General features: G+C 44.4%; 1 protein-coding gene across 2 annotated transcripts in view; it reads right to left on the bottom strand.

Annotated features, from left to right (window-relative positions):
• itga9 (integrin, alpha 9) overlaps window positions 1–23,798 on the bottom strand; it is a 550,508-nt gene that overhangs the window by 383,793 nt on the left and 142,917 nt on the right. For both annotated transcript variants that reach the window (XM_068032283.1, XM_068032284.1), the window contains one exon: window positions 15,755–15,845. In XM_068032283.1, the coding sequence (XP_067888384.1) occupies window positions 15,755–15,845 (91 nt within the window). The remainder of the gene's footprint in view (window positions 1–15,754; window positions 15,846–23,798) is intronic.

The following is a 23,798-nucleotide window of genomic DNA, read 5'->3' as shown; positions in this document are numbered from 1 at the left end:
CTAGCTCAATTAGAAGTGAAATCAGGAAGCACTTTTTCCACGCAAGACCTAGTAAAAATCTGGAATTCTCTCCTTCAAAAGATTGGGGAGGCTGGGACAGTTGAAATTTTCAAGACTGAAATTGATATATTTTTATTAGGTAAGGATATTAAAGGATAGAGAACAAAGATAGATTTGAGGTACAAATCAACCATGATCTAACTGAATGGCAGAACACGTTTGAGAGGCTGAAAGGTCTCGCCCTATTCTTATGAAATTGATGCACTAACACACTGTATTGTGGAATGGTAAAATGACAGTTTATATCTGGGATTCTCTGCATAGAGAGGTCCTTATTTAATCCAGTCACAACCATAGCAGCATTTCCCATGGCTGGGGTAAAATGAAAATCATGTACCATGTCTACTCACATTGATTTTGCATACATACTAGTGGCTAGTTAAGACAGATGATTACTTATCTATCTGATCAGGAAATAGTATGAAATACAGTGATGCCTGAAAGAGAAGTGGAGCATAACTTATAAATGGAGGGGGAGGGATTCAAATGTAGAACTTCAAACATCTCTAATCACACAAAAATTGTTGAGGTACTGAGCATTTCAGAAAGACTTAGTAAGTTATGCAAAAACAGGTAAATGTCTTACAAAAAAACTGAAAATTCTATGGATCATACAGGGAGTGAAAATATAGTACACACAATGGGTATTATACTCCCAGACAGAGCCTCACAACCCAATATGCATTGGGAGGCTAGACAATGAAAGTGCAACGTCACCATATTTCCTCGGCAGATTAACAAATGACTCAAATAATGAGTTTGTTCTTAGTCTCTAACATAATCAAGGAGGTCCAACGATCTAGGGGTTAAAGGTTTGCTTCACCTTCTTCATGGCATGGGTTAGGGCACATATCGAGTGAGCTGCACACCTGAAGTCCTTGGCACTATGCCCAATAGCTCATCATTTTGCATCCATTAAAGTTAATGCACTCAAAATCACAGATTGGGAAAGAAAGAACTGCATTTATATAGCGTCTTTCACAACCACTGAATGTCCCAAAACGCTTTACAGACAATGAAGTACTTTTGAAGTGTAGCCACTGTTGCAATGTAGGAACCACTGCAGTCAATGTCCACACAGCAAACTCCCCCAAACAGCAATGTGATAATGACCAGATAATCTCTTTTTGCGATGTTGATTGAGGGATGAATATTGGTCAGGGGATAACTCCCCTGCTCTTCTTTAAAATAGTGCCTTGGAATCCACCTAACAGGGGAGACAGGGCCTCAGTTTAACAACTCATCCAAAAGACAGCACCTCCAACAGTGCAGAACTGCTAGTGTCAGCACAGATTTTTGCATTCAAGTCCTGGAGTGGGACTTGAACGGAGGACCTTCTGGCTCAGAGGCAGGAGTACTACCAACCAGTTTCCTGATCAGCAATCTTGCTTATGCCAACAATGGGTGGAGTAGAACTGTCAGCTCTAGAATTGTGCATAAATGCAGAATTAGGTCATTAAGTTGCCTGATATTGTGGTATTCATTTTTGTCTGTCCTCAATGCTCATTGTACCTCAGTGTATTCTTTAAAATTTATGGTCAGAATCTCCTTACTATACAAGGTTGGGTTCAGAACATGAGTTGTTTGTGACTTTTCCCCATACAGATTTTATGACTAAGATTTCAAACAGCCAATATCATCTGGCCAAACAAGCTTGTTATATACCATTACAGTAATAAATGGTGTATTATTTTCATTTACATGCATGTTTTGATAGCTTTCAATTACAGAGGTACAATTCACAAAATCAGTCTAGTGTAGAAAGTTTGATGAAAATGTCTATTTATAATGTGTGTTGCTTGTACATCAGTTTATATGGCTGTAAAAATGAAGGTGGCACCATCTTCAAATGCAGCTGAATACTCTATTCATAGTAATAAAATATCAACTCTTAAAGTGAGAGCATTAACTACACACAAAATGCTGGACAGTTGGGAGTATTATGAGCAACTAACAAACACACTATTAGCTATGACAGGAAGAAAGCTAATATACGATTGGAATGCAAGGGCCCAAAATAAACAGCAACATGCAACAAGAGTGTGTCCTTAGTCTGCTATAAACAGGGAGATTCTGAGGGATAAACATTTCAGATTGTGCTCATGAGTGGGGGAGGGGGCTATTATGTAAAATAGCTGATAGTTCACCACAGTTAGTTAATTATGGACTTGCAGAAAAGTGCATTTCAACAAACTAAACACGATATGGCAGATAGTCCATTTGAAAAGACTAGAACTTTTATTTAAAAATGGTAGGAAGTCTTTAAGTATTGTCATTCTTTTAAATCGGCAAAACTAAAAAGCAAACAGATGAATTAAATTGAGAAATATATCCCCCGCACTCATTATGAACTTCTCAGCTATAAAGGAGTTTGTTTTCTCTCAGGCCATTTCTAAGTTATAGAGCATTCTCTGCATGATTCTCATTATCACTCACTTCCACTTTCAAACTATTTCAGACTGTCCTCCCTCTGAATCCTTTCAGTTATAGTGCATCGATTCTCCCAATCCTCAACAACACTACCCCACCCCCAATTCCAAACAGACATCCGTAGCATCGCCCAACTCTGCCCCACCTCAACTTATCTGCTGCTGAAACCCTCATCCATTCCTTTGTTATCTCTAGACTTGACTATTCAATGCTCTCCCATCTTCCACCCTACATAAACTTGAGTTCATCCAAAATTCTGATGCGCATATCGTAATTCGCACCAAGTCCCGTTCACATATGAACTCTGTGTTCACGGATCTACATTGGCACCTGGTTAAGCAACACCTTGATTTTAAAATTCTCATCCTTGTCTCCAAATCCCTCCATGGTCTCACCCCATCCTCTCTCAGTAATCTCCTCCAGTCCTACAACTCTTCAAGATCACTGCACTCCTCCAATTCTGGCATCTCGCTCATCCCCGATTTTAATCGCTCTTTGGTGGCCATGCCTTCAGCTTCCTCGGCCCAAACCTCTGGAATTTCCTCCCTAAACCTCTCCTCCTCTCTACCTCTTTTGTCCCCTAGAAAACACTCCTTGAAACCGATTTCTTTGGTCATCTGTTTTTATGTGGCTCGATGTCATAAAAAAAATGGCAGGAGATCTCAGACCCGTGTCATGCTCCTCTTGCTCAATGTGGGAGCTCAGGGACACGGCTGATGTCCCTGACTCCTTCACGTCCAGCTGCAGCTCTTGTTAGACCGCATGACGGCTCTGGAGCTGCGGATGGACTCACTTTGGAGCATGCGCGATGCTGAGGAGGTCGTGGATAGCACGTTCAGCGAATTGATCACACCGCAGATTAGGATTGCTGTGGGAGAAAGGGAATGGGTGACCAAAAGGCAGAGAAAGAGCAGGAAGGCAGCGCAGGAGTCCCCTGCGGCCATCTCCCTCCAAAACAAGTATACCATTTTGGATACTGTTGAGGGAGATGGCTCACCAGGGGAAGACAGCAGTAGCCAGGTTCATGGCACCGTGGCTGGCTCTGCTGTTCAGAAGGGCGGGAGAAAGAGTGGAAGGGCTATAGTCGTAGGGGATTCGATTGTAAGGGGAGTAGATAGGCGGTTCTGTGGTCGAAAACGAGACTCCCGAATGGTATGTTGCCTCCCAGGTGCACGGGTCAGGGATGTCTCAGATCGGCTGCAGAACATTCTGAAGGGGGAGGGTGAACAGCCAGTTGTCATTGTGCACATAGGCACCAATGATATAGTTTAAAAATGGGATGAGGTCCGACAAGCAGAATTTAGGGAGTCAGAAGCCAAGTTAAAAAGTAGGACCTCAGAGGTAGTAATCTCAGGATTGCTACCAGTGCCACGTGATAGTCAGAGTAGAAATGAAAGAATAGTCAGGATGAATGCGTGGCTTGAGAGATGGTGCAGGAAGGAGGGGTTCAGATTTTTGGGACATTGGGACCGGTTCTGGGGGAGGTGGGACTATTACAAATTGGACAGTCTACACCTGGGCCGGACTGGAACCAATGTCCTTGGGAGTGCTTTTGCTAACGCTGTTGGGGAGGGTTTAAACTAATGTGGCAGGGGGATGGGAACCAAATGAGGAGGTCAGTGGACAGTCAGGAGGTAGTAACGAAAGCCTGTAAGGAACTAGATAATGAAGTCAGCGTGACTAAGGGAAAGAGTAGGCAGGGAGCAGATGATGTACGCAAAGGGAGTGGTGGTCTGAGGTGCATTTGTTTTAATGCAAGAAGTGTAGTAGGTAAGGCAGATGAACCTAGGGCTTGGATTAGTACCTGGGAGTATGATGTTATTGCTATTACTGAGACTTGGTTAAGGGAAGGGCATGATTGGCAACTAAATATCCCAGGATATCGATGCTTCAGGCGGGATAGAGAGGGAGGTAAAAGGGGTGGAGGAGTTGCATTACTGGTCAAAGAGGATATCACAGCTGTGCTGAAGGAGGGCATTATGGAGGACTCGAGCAGTGAGGCAATATGGGCAGAACTCAGAAATAGGAAGGGTGCGGTAACAATGTTGGGGCTGTACTACAGGCCTCCCAACAGCGAGCGTGAGATAGAGGTACAAATATGTAAACAGATTATGGAAAGATGTAGGAGCAACAGGGTGGCTGTGATAGGAGATTTTAATTTTCCCAACATTGACTGGGATTCTCTTAGTGTTAGAGGTCTAGATGGAGCAGAATTTGTCAGGAGCATCCAGGAGGGTTTTCTAGAGCAGTATGTAAATAGTCCAACTCGGGAAGGGGCCATACTGGACCTGGTGTTGGGGAATGAGCCCGGCCAGGTGGTTGAAGTTTCAGTAGGGGACTACTTTGGGAATAGTGATCACAATTCCGTAAGCTTTAAAATACTCATGGACAAAGACGAGAGTGGTCCTAAATGAAGAGTGCTAAATTGGGGGAAGGCCAACTATACCAAAATTCGGCAGGAGCTGGAGAATGTAGATTGGGAGCAGCTGTTTGAAGGTAAATCCACATTTGATATGTGGGAGGCTTTTAAAGAGAGTTTGATTAGCGTGCAGGAGAGACATGTTCCTGTGAAAATGAGGGATAGAAATGGCAAGATTAGGGAACCATGGATGACAGGTGAAATTGTGAGAATAGCTAAGAGGAAAAAGGAAGCATACATAAGGTCTAGGTGGCTGAAGAAAGACGAAGCTTTGAAAGAATATCGGGAATGTAGGACCAATCTGAAACGAGGAATTAAGAGGGCTAAAAGGGGTCATGAAATATCTTTAGCAAACAGGGTTAAGGAAAATCCCAAAGCCTTTTATTCATATATAAGGAGCAAGAGGGTAACTAGAGAAAGGATTGGCCCACTCAAGGACAAAGGAGGAAAGTTATGCGTGGAGTCAGAGAAAATGGGTGAGATTCTAAACGAGTACTTTGCATCGGTATTCACCGAGGAGAGGGACATGAAGGATGTTGAGGTTGGGAACAGATGTTTGATTACTCTAGGTCAAGTCGGCATAAGGAGGGAGGAAGTGTTGGGTATTCTGAAAGGCATTAAGGTGGACAAGTCCCCAGGTCCGGATGGGATCTATCCCAGGTTACTGAGGGAAGCGAGAGAGGAAATAGCTGGGGCCTTAACAGATATCTTTGCAGCATCCTTAAACACGGGTGAGGTCCCGGAGGACTGGAGAATTGCTAATGTTGTCCCCTTGTTTAAGAAGCGTAGCAGGGATAATCCAGGTAATTATAGACCGGTGAGCCTGACGTCAGTGGTAGGGAAGCTGCTGGAGAAGTTACTGAGGGATAGGATCTATTCCCATTTGGAAGAAAATGGGCTCATCAGTGATAGGCAACATGGTTTTGTGCAGGGAAGGTCATGTCTTACCAACTTAATAGAATTCTTTGAGGAAGTGACAAAGTTGATTGATGAGGGAAGGGCTGTAGATGTCATAAACATGGACTTCAGTAAGGCGTTTGATAAGGTTCCCCATGGTAGGCTGATGGAGAAAGTGAAGGCGCATGGGGTCCAAGGTGTACTAGCTAGATGGATAAAGAACTGGCTGGGCAACAGGAGACGGAGAGTAGCAGTGGAAGGGAGTTTCTCAAAATGGAGACGTGCGACCAGTGGTGTTCCACAGGGATCCGTGCTGGGACCACTGTTGTTTGTGATATACATAAATGATTTGGAGGAAAGTATAGGTGGTCTGATTAGCAAGTTTGCAGACGACACTAAGATTGGTGGAGTAGCAGATAGTGAAGGGGACTGTCAGAGAATACAGCAGAATATAGATAGACTGGAGAGTTGGGCAGAGAAATGGCAGATGGAGTTCAATCAGGGCAAATGCGAGGTGATGCATTTTGGAAGATCCAATTCAAGAGTGAACTATACAGTAAATGGAAAAGTCCTGGGGAAAATTGATGTACAGAGAGATTTGGGTGTTCAGGTCCATTGTTCCCTGAAGGTGGCAACGCAGGTCAATAGAGTGGTCAAGAAGGCATACGGCATTCTTTCCTTCATCGGACGGGATATTGAGTACAAGGGTTGGCAGGTCATGTTACAGTTGTATAGGACTTTGGTTCGGCCACATTTGGAATACTGCGTGCAGTTCTGGTTGCCACATTACCAAAAGGATGTGGATGCTTTGGAGAGGGTGCAGAGGAGGTTCACCAGGATGTTGCCTGGTATGGAGGGCGCTAGCTATGAAGAGAGGTTGAGTAGATTAGGATTATTTTCATTAGAAAGACGGAGGTTGAGGGGGGACCTGACTGAGGTGTACAAAATCATGAGAGGTATAGACAGGTTGGATAGCAAGAAGCTTTTTCCCAGAGTGGGGGATTCAATTACTAGGGGTCACGAGTTCAAAGTGAAAGGGGAAAAGTTTAGGGGGGATATGCGTGGAAAGTTCTTTACGCAGAGGGTGGTGGGTGCCTGGAACGCGTTGCCAGCGGAGGTGGTAGACGCGGGCACGATAGCGTCTTTTAAGATGTATCTAGACAGATACATGAATGGGCAGGAAGTAAAGAGATACAGACCCTTAGAAAATAGGCGTCATGTTTAGATAGAGGATCTGGATCGGCGCAGGCTTGGAGGGCCGAAGGGCCTGTTCCTGTGCTGTAATTTTTCTTTGTTCTTTGTTCTTTCTTTGATTGATCACACTCCTGTAAAGCACCTTGAGATATTTTACTACGTTATCTTTCTTTTTTCTTTTGGGCCTCCTTATCTCGAGAGACAATGGATACGCGCCTGGAGGTGGTCAGTGGTTTGTGAAGCAACGCCTGGAGTGGCTATAAAGGCCAATTCTGGAGTGACAGGCTCTTCCACAGGTGCTGCAGAGAAATTTGTTTGTTGGGGCTGTTGCACAGTTGGCTCTCCCCTTGCGCCTCTGTCTTTTTTCCTGCCAACTACTCAGTCTCTTCGACTCGTCACAATTTAGCCCTGTCTTTATGGCTGCCCGCCAGCTCTGGCGAATGCTGGCAACTGACTCCCACGACTTGTGATCAATGTCACACGATTTCATGTCGCGTTTGCAGACGTCTTTATAACGGAGACATGGACGGCCGGTGGGTCTGATACCAGTGGCGAGCTCGCTGTACAATGTGTCTTTGGGGATCCTGCCATCTTCCATGCGGCTCACATGGCCAAGCCATCTCAAGCGCCGCTGACTCAGTAGTGTGTATAAGCTGGGGATGTTGGCCGCTTCAAGGACTTCTGTGTTGGAGATATAGTCCTGCCACCTGATGCCAAGTATTCTCCGAAGGCAGCGAAGATGGAATGAATTGAGACGTCGCTCTTGGCTGGCATACGTTGTCCAGGCCTCGCTGCCGTAGAGCAAGGTACTGAGGACACAGGCCTGATACACTCGGACTTTTGTGTTCCGTATCAGTGCGCCATTTTCCCACACTCTCTTGGCCAGTCTGAACATAGCAGTGGAAGCCTTACCCATGCGCTTGTTGATTTCTGCATCTAGAGACAGGTTACTGGTGATAGTTGAGCCTAGGTAGGTGAACTCTTGAACCACTTCCAGAGCGTGGTCGCCAATATTGATGGATGGAGCATTTCTGACATCCTGCCCCATGATGTTCGTTTTCTTGAGGCTGATGGTTAGGCCAAATTCATTGCAGGCAGACGCAAACCTGTCGATGAGACTCTGCAGGCATTCTTCAGTGTGAGATGTTAAAGCAGCATCGTCAGCAAAGAGGAGTTCTCTGATGAGGACATTCCGTACTTTGGACTTCGCTCTTAGACGGGCAAGGTTGAACAACCTGCCCCCTGATCTTGTGTGGAGGAAAATTCCTTCTTCAGAGGATTTGAACGCATGTGAAAGCAGCAGGGAGAAGAAAATCCCAAAAAGTGTGGGTGCGAGAACACAGCCCTGTTTCACACCACTCAGGATAGGAAAGGGCTCTGATGAGGAGCCACCATGTTGAATTGTGCCTTTCATATTGTCATGGAATGAGGTGATGATACTTAGTAGCTTTGGTGGACATCCGATCTTTTCTAGTAGTCTGAAGAGACCACGTCTGCTGACGAGGTCAAAGGCTTTGGTGAGATCAATGAAAGCAATGTAGAGGGGCATCTGTTGTTCACGGCATTTCTCCTGTATCTGACGAAGGGAGAACAGCATGTCAATAGTCGATCTCTCTGCACGAAAGCCACACTGTGCCTCAGGGTAGACGCGCTCGGCCAGCTTCTGGAGCCTGTTCAGAGCGACTCGAGCAAAGACTTTCCCCACTATGCTGAGCAGGGAGATTCCACGGTAGTTGTTGCAGTCACCGCGGTCACCTTTGTTTTTATAGAGGGTGATGATGTTGGCATCGCGCATGTCCTGGGGTACTGCTCCCTCGTCCCAGCACAGGCATAGCAGTTCATGTAGTGCTGAGAGTATAGCAGGCTTGGCACTCTTGATTATTTCAGGGGTAATGCTGTCCTTCCCAGGGGCTTTTCCGCTGGCTAGGGAATCAATGGCATCACTGAGTTCCGATTTGGTTGGCTGTATGTCCAGCTCATCCATGACTGGTAGAGGCTGGGCTGCATTGAGGGCAGTCTCAGTGACAGCATTCTCCCTGGAGTACAGTTCTAGGTAGTGCTCAACCCAGCGGTCCATCTGTTTGCGTTGGTCAGTGATTATGTCCCCCGATTTAGATTTGAGGGGGGTGATCTTCTTGATGGTTGGCCCAAGAGCTCTCTTCATGCCATCATACATTCCTCTGATGTTTCCGGTGTCTGAGGCCAGCTGAATATGACTGCATAGGTGTTGCCAGTAGTCGTTTGCGCAACGCCTAGCTGTTCTTTGTGCAGTACTTCTGGCTGCTTTAAGTGCTGCGGATGTTAAATCGCTGGGGGCTTTCTTGTAGTTCAAAAGTGCAATGCGCTTAGCGGCTATGACAGGTTCCAGCTCTTCATTATGAGATTGAAACCAGTCTGCATTTCTCTTCGCACTTTTGCCGTAGGTGGTCAAAGCTGACTCATAGATGGCGTCTCTGATGTGGGCCCACTTGGTCTCAGCATCCCCTGTGGGAGTGTTTTGAAGGGCTGTTACAAGTGAATTTAGAAATTTTTGTAACAGCTGTGGGTGAGAAATTCTGCTCGTGTTGATGCGCGGGTGGCCCTTCTGCTTGGAATGATGCAACTTCTTTGGTCTGAGTCTAACCTTGCTGCACACCAGGGAGTGGTCGGTGTCGCAGTCCGCACTGTGGAAGCTGCGTGTGATTTGAACACTGTTTAAGGCGGCTCGCCTTGTGACAATGAGGTCTAGCTGGTGCCAACGACGTGATCTTGGGTGCCTCCATGAAACCTGGTGACAGGGTTTAGTGTGAAAGAACGAGTTGGTGATGCAGAGGTTATGATAGGTACACAACTCAAGCAGTCTCTGCCCGTTCTCATTCATCCTTCCAACGCCATAGCGCCCAAGGCAGGAGGGCCATGAGTCATGGTCGGCCCCAACCCTGGCATTAAAGTCCCCCAGCAGGAATAGGTGTTCGGTGTTGGGGATGCTGCTAATAATGTTATGGAGTTGTTCATAGAACTGGTCTTTAGCTTCAGGTGCGGAACAGAGTGTTGGAGCATAGATGCTGAGTAGGTGTACTGGACCAGAGGTGGTGAGCAGTCGGATGGACAGTATGCGTTCCGAGCCATTTGAGGGAGGCTCTATCATGCTGAGCATGGAGTTTCTGATGGCGAAGCCCACTCCATGCTGTCTTGGTTCTTCAGGATCCCTGCCCTGCCAGAAGAAGGTGTAGTCTTGCTCTGCTAGAGAGCCACTCGCGGGGAGGCGAGTCTCCTGAAGTGCTGCAATGTCCACATTGAGTCTACTGAGCTCGTTGTTAATGATGGCGGTCTTCCGAGAATCGTTGATTTGTGTAAGGTCTTCCGACAGGCCAGAACACATAGTTCTGACGTTCCAGCTTGCAAAGCGAAGGGCTGGTACCTTCTTTCCTTTTTTCATGTTGTTTGGTGCGGTGTATCAGTCCACCTTTCGGGCAATGACCCTGAGCTCCAAGCACCCATTGAAGCAGGCAGACTGTGGCGGGACAGAACCTTATTGACCGGGGGCTGCCCGGTTTGAGGCGGGCGGTAGCTGTCCAGTGAGGTGCAATGACCTCTCCCACCGACAAAGGCAACCCGTGGCGCCCAGTTTCTACGCCAATTTATCTGGACTTATAACCCGTAACTGCTGCCTTCCGTGTTGTTTCAGTCGCTGTGAGGCAACTATGGAGTTACCTCTCCATGGCGCATGCCTGGGCAAATTTATGGAGGTTGAGAGTTGCCCAGTCGTCAAAACCCCCCTCTCGGCCTTTCTGGTGGGGTCCAAAGGAGTGCAGGACACGACGTTTGGCACCAGTATGGCTGCAGGAACTGCCGGAAACATGCCAAAGGTGACACATGACCGCCTACGGGGTTCCGCTCCGGATTTTCTGTTAGGGTTTACTCCCTTAGCCTTGGTCTCTCCCGAGACGCCCACAAGGCAGTGGGGTTGTTGGGGCCCCTACACAGGTGTAGAATGGTGCCGGTGGGAGGAGGGGATGCAAGGGGGAGGGGTAGAGGGAGGGGGTGGGGGGGGGTGCAGGGGAAGGGGGTGCGGGGTGAAGATGGTGCGAGGGGGGGGCGGGCTGGGACGGGGTTGTGAGGGGGTGAGCTGAGAGGGTGGAGCAGGGAAGGGGACGGGGGTGGGGGGGGTGGAAGGGGGGTAAAGGGGGGGGGAGGGGGGGTGGAATCTGGTGCAGGTAATAAGCCATTTCCTCAGTGCCCACCATCGACGTCCGGAAAGCTCATCCACGTCCTTCGGGAGGTGAAGCATCACTTTATAGGCAATATATAAAGCTATATTTGTTGGATAGGTAACTTGAATCCCATTGGGAGAGAGTTGTCTCTAATGGGAGCAGATATGAATGGTCATGAGTGGAGTTCCACAAGGCTCCACTTTGGAACCATCGCTATTTTGAAATTGTATTGTTAACTTGGATTAAAGCAGTCATGGAGACGTTTGTAAATTTGCAGATGGCACAAAAGTACACACAGGTGTTAGAAATTTAAAATACATAGGTTGCAGGCTCTTTTAGATGATTTGGTGTCAGATGGCCGTCAACATGGACAAGTGCAGCATTTGGGGAGGTGAAACTCCAGGTATGATTATACCACACAGTTATCACTTAGAAGTCAAGGGAAAGACCGGGGGTAGCAGTTAACACCTCATTAAGAGTATGCAAGTAGTATGAGGTGACTATAGGGAAGGCAAATAGGGATTAGCGTGTTTTGCAACAACCACTGCGAAAACAATACAGATCACCAGATTTAGGTTATCCTACGCTTTGGACACTCTGGTATTGTGTCCAGTTTAGGTTTGTGTACAAGGTGAAGAATGGCAAGGTTCTACAGAATATGCACAGGAAGGCTACCAGACTAAATTCTTAGTTGTCTGGAAAGGCTCCAAGGGTTAAGGCTGTTTACTTTAGAAAAAATGTAGGATTAGTGGGATACCATTGAGTTTTATAAAATGATGAAAAAAATGGGATTCAGTCCAATTGAAAAGGTTACTTTTAACTGGATCGACTTGCTAACACAAGTCATGCATTTAAACCCTTAAACAAAGTGTCAGCTTAGATGCCAAAGAGTCTACCAGAACGTGAGTCTTCTAAACAGAAATTTGCCAAGTTCCTGAGTGAAGAGGATATTTTCAGTTATCGGATCATGGAAAAGGACAGCACAGAAGGAGGCCATTCAGCCCATCAGTTCTGTCCCTGCTCTTTTGAACAGCAATCCAATTAGTCCCATTCCCCCATCTTTCCCCACATCCCTGCAATGTTTCTCTCCTTCAAATATTTATCCAATTCCCTTCTGAAAGTTACACATGAATCTGTAGACACCATCCTATCAGGTAGTGCATTCCAAATCCTAACCACTCATTGCAGAAAAGTTTTTTCTCATGTCGCCTCTGGTTCTTTAGTCAATCACCTTAAACCTGTGCCCTCGGGTTGTCAACCCTTCAGCCATTGGAAAACAGTTTCTCTTTATTAACTATATTTAAACCCTTCGTGATTTTAATCACCTATCAAATCTGCTTTTAACCTTCTCTGCTCCAAGTAGAACAACATTACCTGATAAGTAATGGCCTATCATATGTCAGAGTCATTTATAGCACAGAACACTGGCATTTACCTGGCAATGTGGAAAATTGCCCTGGTATGTCCTGTAGACAAAAAGCAGGACAAATCCAACCCAGCCAATTACAGCCCCATCAGTCTACTCTCAATCATCATTAAAGTGATGGAAGGTGTCGTCGACAGTGCTATGAAGCAGTACTTGCTTAGCGATAACCTGCTCAGTGACGCTCAGTTTAGGTTCTGCCAGTGCCACTCAGCTCCTGACCTCATTACAGCCTTGGTTCACACATGGACAGAAGAGCTGAACTCAAGAGGTGAGGTGAGAATGACTGCCCTTGACATCAAGACAGCATTTGACCGAGTATGGCATCAAGGAGCCCTAACAAAATTGGAGTCAATGGGAATCGGGGGAAAACCCTCCGCTGGTTGGAGTCAGACCGAGTACAAAGGAAGATAGTTGTGGTTGTTGGAAGTTAATCACCTCAGCTCCAGGACATCACTGTAGGAGTTCCTCAGGGTCGTGTCCTAGGCTCAACCATTTTCAGCTGCTTCACCAATGACCTTCCTTCAATCATAAGGTCAGAAGTGGGAATGTTCGCTGATGATTGCACAATGTTCAGTACCATTTGCGAATCCTCAGATATTGAAGCTGCCCGCGCAGAAATGCAGCAAGACCTGAACAATATCCAGGCTTGGGCTGATAAGTGGCAAGTAACACTCGCACCACACAAGTGCCAGGCAATGACCATCTCCAACAAGAGGGAATCTAACCATCTCCCCTTGACATTCAATGGCATTACAACTGCTGAATCCCCCACTATCAACATCCTGGCGGTTACCATTGACCAGAAACTGAACTGGAGTAGCCATATAAATTCCATGGCTACAAGAACAGGTCAGAGGCTAGGAATCCTGTGGTGAGTAACTCACCTCCTGACTCCCCAAAGCCTGTCCACCATCTACAAGGCACAAGTCAGGAGTGTGATGAATACTCTTCACTTGTCTGGATGGGTGCAGCTCCAGTCAAGAAGCTCGTCACCATCCAGGACAAAGCAGCCCGCTGGATTGGCACCCCATCCACAAACATTCTCTCCCTCCACCACCGATGCACAGTGGCAGCAGTGTGTACCATCTACAAGATGCACTGCAGCAATGCACCAAGTCTCCTTCAATAGCATCTTCCAAACCCGCTACGTCTACCACCCATAAGGACAAGGGCAACCGATTCATTGGAACATCACCACCTGCAAGTTCCCCGCCAAGCCACACACCATCTTGACTTGGAACTATATCAGTTTTCCTTCACTGTCACTGGGTCAAAATCCTGGAACTCCCTTCTTAACAGCACTGTGGGCAATTAGGGATGGGTAATAAATGCTGGCCCCATAGCCTTGCTATTTCCTTCAAGTGTCCATACAATTTTCTTTTGAAATCTAAAATTTAAAAAAGAACTGATGAAAGGTCATTGACCTGAAACATTAACTCCATTACTCTCTCCACATATGCTGCCTGGCCCACTGAGCATTTCAGCATTTTTTGTTTTTAACTCTTCATGCCTATCTCTTATCAAGTCACCTGTTCTAATTTGACCAGTTCCTTTCATCACATGATAATTTCATGATCCTAGCAGTAAAGGAACTATCATATTCCTTGGACTATTTGATCATCTTTGTCTAAATCTCTCTCTACCAATCATATATATATGGAGGGCCATATTTAGGTGGCTACTCTTCTGAACTCCCATCATAACTTTGGTAGGATTCTGGAAGCATGGCTTTTGTAAATAGACTCCGCTTGCTTTTTCCAAGGAGGAGCCACAGCCAGAGACTCTAATTCATACCTCCTTTATGCACATCACCGAGCCATTCAAAATCATATGAATAGTATGAACAGGAAGAGACCCAGACTGCTGGATACCTCTGCTGATCTCACCCATAGACCCAACCTGACACAATCATTTTGCCTCTGCCACCTGTTACAAAGTCGGTGTTTAATAGAGCTGCCTAATTTGCCTCTGCTTCCAAGAATTTCTTAAAAATGCCACATCAAATATGGAATTCTGGTTCCAAACACAAGAACTGATTCTCATTATACATGGAGGTTGTATCATTATAATGTTTACTATGAATACTATGTGATAAATTTTATGCATTAGAACTCCTGATGGAGACAGAAGTTCATGTTCGGAATAGGGCCATGGAAGTCAGCATAACCCATCTAATTTTCCACTTATTAAGGGCAAAAAACCATGCGGGGCACACTTCAAACTCCACGATCAAATTGTTGAGACATGTGCTCCCTTTTTGTGCAAAGTTCTGCACCAGAAGCACCAACTCATAATATCTACAGTATTGTGCAAACAGTTAAATATGTACTACAGTGAATACCAGAATGATTGACATGGTTAAGATAATTAAAGGATCTGATAAGTAGACAGAGAGACACTATTTCCTCCCTTGGGGGTAACCAGCACAAGGAGGAATAACCTTAAAATTACAGCTGGACAGTTCAGAGATGATGTCATGAAGCACTGGAAATCTGGAACTCTCTTGCCCACATGCCTCCCACCCTTAAAAAATTAGAGGCTAGGTCAACTGAAGATTTTAAATCTGAGATTGATAGATTTGTTAGGTGAGGGTATTGAGGGCTATGGTACCAAAATAAGTAAATAGAATTAAGGTACAGATCAGCCACAATCTAATTAGATGCCAGAATAGGCTCGAGGGGCTGAATGGCCTCCTGTTGATCCTATCTACCAGCTCAATGCACAGTGAATACATATGAAAGGAAATTCATGATAGCAGGTAGTTCCAGGAGGGTATGACCAAATTGAGAAGGGGTTGAATATGAAGGGATGTGTTTGGAGGTACGATGATCTGATCCAGATTGTGATATAAACCATAATTCTCTTCCATGCTATTCTTCAACACTGACTATATAGTATTAAATATCTATTGTACTTAAAACAGGCTTAAGATACTGCAGAATGCATCAGCATTAAAGAATGTACATAACATGGATTATAATGGAAACAAACTGCATCCAAATTTCAAACTACTACAGAACATGCAGCCAAAAGCATAAGCATGTTGACATACTGAAACAAAACAGCTCAGATTTTGGCCAAAAGACAAGACACAACAGAACAAACATTTTTAAGCATGGCTTTCAACTCACATACCTGGATAAGCATTTCCATCCATGTCCACTCCCCCTGATATAGACTGGCCAAACATGCGCAATATTGGATTGATTGTCTGCCCTGACAGCCTCTAGAGGAGTGAAGATACAGCAGGCATTAGAAAAACCAGATAAATCTTTCGTCTGATCTGCAAGTGAGGGGACAGCAAACTACTTGCTTCAGAGCAGACAGTATGCTAGTATCATTTAATACATCTGATGTTTGAACCAACATGAGACTCCAGGCAGGGATTCTAGATGCCACGCTTCTGAGTAAGGTAGCAAACAGTTCCATGAACTTTCCTACTGCCATCAATGGTCCCAAGTGCTATAATATTAAGTATTTCCCAGTTATGTATGAGCACTGGTTGTCATTATGTCACTGTGACGCAATTTCAGGAACAGAGTAAAATAAATACAAATGTTGTCTGTTTGACAGCAGTGACATTTCATCTCTTTTGGACTACATCAGTATAAATGTTTTGAAATCCATAAAGCAGTGCAGGTTCCTTGGAACTTTCAATCTTGTCCTAGCCCTTATATCTTGAGCCGTAGTCACAATTTGTTTTCAATACCATTGATAAAATGAAAGAATTAAGGTTGCAGTAATTTTAATAATGACCAGGGGTAAATGCTACTTTTATTACTGGGTGAGAAATGAGTGATAGCAAGACAGCAATCCATTTTACACCTCAACTGATTTTTTTGCCCATTGACATCAAGCGGGCGAGATGTAAAACAGGCTGGTAAAGCTGTAACACCCATTTTTTGCCTGATAAGTGAAACAGCCCAGCAGTATGCTGTTGCTCTGCTTGCTAAAACAGTAACCAATTCGAACCAATTCTCCTCTTCGGATTCCATCATCTTCAATCAGAGTTCACACCTTAGACCAAAATGTGTTTTGAATCATAGAATAATACAGCACAGAAGGAGAACGTTCAGTCCATCAAGTCTATGTCGGCTCTTTCGAGTTAGTCCTACTCCTCACTCTTTCCCCATATCCCTGTAATACCTTTTCTTTCATGTATTTATCCAATTCCATTTCGAAAGCCCGCACTGAATCTGTATCCACCAAGCTACCAGGCAGTGCATTCTAAATCCTCACCACTTGCTGTGTAAAAAAGATTTTCCGCAGTCGCCTTCAAGTTCTTTTGCCAATCACCTTAAATCTGTGCCCTCTTGTTATCAACCGTCCTGTCAGTGGGAACTGTTTCTCTTTATTTACTCTATCTAACCCCTTCATGATTTTAAACATCTCTATCAAATCTCCTCTTAGCCTTCTCTGTTCCAAGGAAAACAACCCCAGTTTATCGAGTCTATTCACAAAACTGTAACCCCTCATCCCTGGAACCATTCCAGTAAATCTCCTCTGGACCCTATTCACAGGCTCCAAGTCCTTTGTAAAATGTGGTGCCCACAAGGTGACAACATATATCTGCTGAACTACTGTTTTATATGGGATTAGGTCAACATCTTGGCTTTTGTACATGATGCTTCTGCTTATAAATCCCAGGATCCCAAATGCTTTATTAATTGCATTGTTAACCTGTCCTAACACCTTCAAACATTTATGCACTAACGCCCCAGATCCCTCTCTCATCCCCTTTAAGATTGTACCATTTAGCTTGTATTACCTCTCATTCTTCCTACTAAAATGGATCGCCTCACACTTTTCTGCATTGAATTTCACCTACCATGTTTCTGCCCATTCCACTGATCTATGTCCTCTTGAAGTCTATTTACTATCTTCCTCTCTGTTTACTGCTCTTCCAAGTTTCATGTCATCAGCAAATTTTGAAATTGTGCCCTGTACCCCCAATACCAAGTCATTAATGTTTATTTAATACAACAGTGGTCCTAGTACTGAATCTTGGGGAACTCCACTGTACACCTCTCTCCGGTCTGAAAAACAGTCATACACCAACTCTCTATTTTCTATCCCTTCACCAATTTTATGTCCATGCTGCTCTGCCCCTTTATCCCATGAACTTCAATTCTGCTTACAAGTCTAGCATGCAGTATTTTATCAAATGTCTTTTGAAAGTCCATATACGCAGCATCATCTGCATTGCCCTCACCCACTCTCTCTGCTACCTCATCAAAAAACTCAATCAAATTAATCATATTCAATTTGCCCTTAACAAATCTGAGTTAGCTCTCCTTTATCAATCCATACCTGTCAAAGTTACTGTTAATTTTCTCCCAGATTATTGTTTCTAAAAGCTTCCCCACCATTGATGTTTAACTGACTGCCTGTAATTACCAGATTTATCCTTCTCCCCTTTTTTGAACAAGGGTGTAATATTTGCAATCTTCCAGTCCTTTGTCACCACCTCTGCATAAGAGCATAACATAAGGGACAGGAGCAAAAGGACCATTCGGCCCCTCGAGCCTGCTCCGCCAATCAATAAAATCATGGCTGATCTTTTGTCTCAACTCCACCTTTCCGCATTATCCCACATTCTTGATTCTGCTCACATCTAAAAATCCATCGATCCCTCTCTTGAATTTACTCAATGACTAAGCATCCACAGCTCTCTGGGTTACAGGATTCCAAGGCTTCACAACATTTTGAGTGAAGAAATTTCTTCTCATTTCAGTCGTAAATGGCCAATCCCTTATTCTGAGACAGTGATCCTTAGGTCTAGACTCAACAGCCAGTGGAAACATCCTCTGAGCATCTACCCTGTCAAGCCCCTTACGAATATTATATGTTTCAATGAGATCACCTCACATTCTTCTAAATTCTGGAGAATATACGCCTAGCCTACTCATTCTCTCCTCAAAGGACAATCCCCTCAATCCAGGAATCAGTCTAGTGAACCTTTGTTGCACTCGCTCTAAGGCAACTATATCCTTCCTTAGGTAAGGAAACGAAAACTGTATACAGTACTCCAAGTGTGGTCTCTCTAAGGGTCTATACAATTCCAGTAAGACTTCTTTACTCTTATATGCCAATCCATTTATAATAAAGGCTAACTTACCATTTTCTTTCCTAATTGCTTGCTTTACCTGCATGTTAACTTTCTGTGATTTGTATACAAGTAGACCCAAGCACCTCGCAATACCAACATTTTCCAGTCGTTCTGCTTTTCTATTTTGTCTACCAAAGTGGATATCTTCACACTTCTCCACATTATATTCCATCTGCCATGTTCTTGCCCACTTACTTAATTTGGCAATATTTCTTTACAGCTTCTTTGCATCTCCTCACAGCTTACTTTCCCACCTAACTTTATATCATTAGCAAAGTTGAACATATTACACTCAGTCCCCTCATCGAAGTCATTGATTGTAAATAGCTAAAGCCAAAACACTGCCAACTCAAACCTTACAACTAAGCTGTTTGCTTTTCTCTGATTTAAGACCCTAATTTTCGACATAACTAAATCACTCCCAAACTCCATATATAATTCTCTCATATTATGATCATTTTTCCCTAGAGGCACCCTTACGACAAGATTATTAGTAAGGGCCTCCTTCTATGCTGTAACCATTCTATGATCTTATGATATCAGAGTATGCTGTGAGACACTAATACCAATGTTTCAGTCCTGACAACTGATATTTTGATCTTTACTGCTCAAACACACCTACCCCTGGCAAGTGCTGACTCATGCTTGTGTACAGTTCAAAGGGTTCCACCTGCCCTCCAATACTTCACCCAAGTAGTCATTATTTATTTATGAGCCTACAGAATGAGTGTCAGAAGGTTATTCAATCACAAGGAGCATCACAGTTCAGCCCAATCCTGTCCATTCTCACCATTCACGCATACTTGCTTTCCAGCAGAATTTACTGGATAGTGATCATCAGGGCTTTTTTCCTTCCCAATCTGGGGGTACTAAGGCCAATTGTAATTCACCTGCTGGGTCATACACCACACACACACATACTAGTGGTTCATGACCTATGGGGGAGCCAAGAGGGTAACAGAATTACTTTGGATTGCTCTAGCCAAAAGCCAGTACAGGCACAATGGGCTGAGTGGCCTGTGTGATGTAAACCTCTATGGCTAATGAAATATTATTACGGCACCCTGTTGATCATCAGTCCTTTATGCAAACGCCATACAGATCTGACCTCTCCATTACTTCCACAGACATATGGTTCTGATCACTTGCAAGTATTTATGAGCAAAGAATATGCCATGAATTTAAAAACAGCCTTTGCTAAGTATCCAGTCTATCAGCCATTGGATTCGCCTAAGCTTACAGATTTGTGATTTAGACTAAAAAAACACGGGGACAATATGTACTGCTAAAATTGCTTTTACAGTATTCTAACAGAAAATAAGCACATAAGAAAACACAAAACAAGAAAAACTTGCACAGTACATCAACTGCATTTCCTCCACAGACTGTGGCCCTGATATCAACTTGGAGGCGGAGAAGTAGGGAGGAGCTGTTTTGCAGTCGGAAATCCTGCAAGAACGAGTTTCCCTCAGGCCCTGCTGAATGTAATGGCAGGACCCGATTGCCACTTTGTGTTTCCATTTCCCAGCCGCACAAGCCAGTTAAGGCCTGTGGCACCAGGCCACAGCCGGGCATCCATCTTAGGAGTGGAGACATGGTGGAGATGGACACACGCTGAAGGAACCAGAGATACATCAGGGGACACCGAGGTGGGACGGAGGCATCAGCGGTGAGAGTCATGTTGGGAAGGCTCAGATTGATGGGAGATTGTGGCTTGTAGGTGTGTTTGATCATGAATTGGGGGAGGAGGGGCAAGGTGAGCTGGTAAGCTGGATCTAGCAGGTAAGGCATTTGAAAGGTACTTAACCTGTTGGCTCCAGAAGTCCTCACCTCCCGTTAGCTGCCAGCTTTCCTGAGGTCCATTATAATGTTAAAATGACCAACGCACCCGCTGGGAGCTGATTGGTTGCCTCTGCTTAAAACGGAAGTGGGCTGGTTGGGGATTGGGTTTGAGATATTTAACATTTTTACATTCTGCCAGACTCAAACCCACCCGTTGGGAGTTTAAAATCCCACTTATGTATACCTTGCTCCATATGGACTCTGCACATCTCCCTCATTTTGAGAAAGGGTTCTGCCAAGTTTCTTCATGTTACCTCAAAGACAAATACACAAAATCCAAGCTTGCATCTTACATTATTCATCCTTTATTTGTTGCCATCCTTGACACAACTGTTCTATGGCCTCAGCAAATTTCTTTTTACAGGAATGAGTTTCTTTTGAAACCTTCCAAACATACACGCTTTCAACCAAGTATTTCAATGCTAAGTGTTCTAAAGTAAACATAAAGCAATAGAGCTGTGGGAACAATCGAGTGAAGAACACAGACTAAAATGGGCCTAAAGAGAGAATTTGGTGTGGAGAAAGAGTTGGACGGATCGATCACACCAGATCCCATAAGGGATAGTTGTCATCAGTCAGCATGATGGCACAGATAAAGGCAGCATTATTTTTTATTTTATTTAGAGATACAGCACTGAAACAGGCCATTCAGCCCACCGAGTCTGTGCCGACCAACAACCACCCATTTATACTAATCCTACATTAATCCCATATTCCCTACCACATCCCCACCATTCTCCTACGTACACTAGGGGCAATTTACAATGGCCAATTTACCGATCAACCTGCAAGTCTTTGGCTGTGGGAGGAAACAAGAGCACCCGGCAGAAACCCACGTGATCACAGAGAGAACTTGCAAACTTTGCACAGGCAGTACCCAGAACTGAACCCAGGTCGCTGGAGCTGTGAGGCTGCAGTGCTAACCACTGCGCCACTCCATAGAGTTTGTCTGATCAGCATGTGTCCAGGACAACCACAAATGGAAGAATGTTAAGTGAACTCATTCAACCTCAAACTTAATGAACTTGAGCAACAGTTGGAGTCATTCTAACATTACACAAGGAGTTAGGGATTCTGGGATGTACAATCTAGAAGGTTCACTCTGGAGGTAGAGAGAAAGAGTATGGTAAAGATGGAGAATGGAAGTATGTGACTTTTCATCGTGGGGAAAAGGAGACTGAAAGAACATGCATGGCCTGTGAGTCTGAAAGCTTCTAACATGTATAACAGTGCTGGATGCTTGTGATGTAGTGGCATGGAAAGGTAATCATGAGCATCACAGCACCATGGAGCAAGTAACCTAAGGGGGAGAAACATACAAGTACTCACAATAAAAGGCAACCCATAGGTGTGGAGGGAGGGGAAATCTAGAAGTCACAAACCATGTGGGAACCAAATTGATAAGGAAAAAACAAGTTAGAGACCTTGCAAAGGCAGTTTTAGGAGTCAGGCATTCGATTAAAGAGTAGTGAGCAATGATCTTAGGATAATTTCTGCTGTCACACACTGGATTGGTTGGGAAGAAACAGATTAAATATATGAACGTATGCCTTGAGTAATGTTGTGAGCAAAAAGGTTTCTGATCCTTTGAAATTAGGAAATGTGAGTCAAACAAATTTGGAATATTGCATTGTTTTATTCATCACCTTAGAAAGGATATACTGGCATTGGGGGAAAGTCTACCAACAGTTCCCAAGGTTGACAGCAGGTGTGATGAGAAACTGGATAATATTCCTTACAAATGAAGAGGTTAACAGATGAATGTGAGTGCGGCATTTAAAATAATGAATTATTTATATATATATATATATATAAAATAGTCCTTTCCTGTAGTAAAGGAATCCAGATCAAGGGAACAAAATCTTAGAATTAGACCTAAACCAATTAAAACCAAACACAGAAAAAACATCAAATGATTGTGAGAATGTGGAAAAAACATCCTCAAATGACCATAAGGGCAGAATCAATTGAGATATTGAAGATGTGCACATGGAAAATAGGAGTATTAAAAGATAGGGATACCATATGGGCAAACTGATTAAAGAGAAAAAGTTGCTATGGCCAATAGAATAGTTGAACAAGTTCAATGGAAAAATTGGACTACAGTTTACAATTCTTCGAGACATAAGAAACCTGCTTACCCTTCCACATGCTGCACAGAACCTGTACCAGCACCAAGGAGCTCTCGTGAAACTGAAATCAATGGGGATCAGGGGAAATCTCTCCAGTAGCTGGAATGTAGTCCAAGCAGTATAGTCCAAGTCAGGATGGTGCGCAACTTGGAGGGGAACTTGGAAGTGTTGGTGTTCCCGTGTACCTGTTACCCTGGTTCTCCTAGGTAATGGAGGTTGTGGGTTTGGGTTGTAGCTGTTGAAAAAGCCTGGGAAAGTTGCTGCAGTGCATCCTGTAGATAGCACACATTGTAGCCACTGTGCGCCAGTAGAGGAGGGAGTGGATGTTTAAGGTGTAGATGGGCTGCCATATCAAGTGAACTGTTGTATCCTGAATGGTGTTGAACCTCTTGCGTATTAGTACAGCTATACCCATCCAGGCAAATGAAGGGCATTCCATCACACTCCTGACTTGTGTCTTATAGGTGCTGCAGAGGCTTTGGGCAGTCCTAAATCATCACCTGTGATCCAAGCATCATGGCCTAGTAATTGGTTCACCCTTTCTCCTTTTATTAGTTCATCTAAAGTCAGCATCAATACTGATGCTACTTGACAGCCAGTCAGCAAATGGGAGTGACTTACTGAAGTCCCTTCATTTGATATGCGTCCTAACTCTCTCTCCTTCCCCAACAACAGGCAAGCTTTCAACCTAGTTTCCACACATTGCCTTCCTAGCAAAATAACAAACTCAACGGAAAGGATGATTTGAGGCTTCGCCCCTTTGCACTACAATATTACTACTCTGCTCCGAGCTCAACACTTGGAACTAGAGAAGTCTATAACACAGAAGGAGGCCTTTCAGCCCATCATGAACCTGCTGGCTCTTTGCTAGAGCAATCCATAAATAATCTCATTGCCCTTCTCTCTTCTCACTTTCTCCGCTCCAAATATTTATCTAATTTTTATTTAGAGGATGCAATGGTCTCTCTGTCTCTACTATTCCATGTAGCAAACCGTTCCTTGCTCCAATAGCCTGCTGTGCAGAGCAATTTCTCCTAACCTCTCTCCTCACTTTCTTAGTGACAATTTTAAATTGATGAGTCCTCCTCAGACACAT

This window comes from Heterodontus francisci, chromosome 5 (assembly GCF_036365525.1).
Source record: "Heterodontus francisci isolate sHetFra1 chromosome 5, sHetFra1.hap1, whole genome shotgun sequence".
NCBI classification, from domain to species: Eukaryota; Metazoa; Chordata; class Chondrichthyes; order Heterodontiformes; family Heterodontidae; genus Heterodontus; species Heterodontus francisci.
The sequence above is the reverse complement of the archived record's forward strand: the minus strand, read 5'-3'. Positions and strand labels throughout refer to the sequence as shown.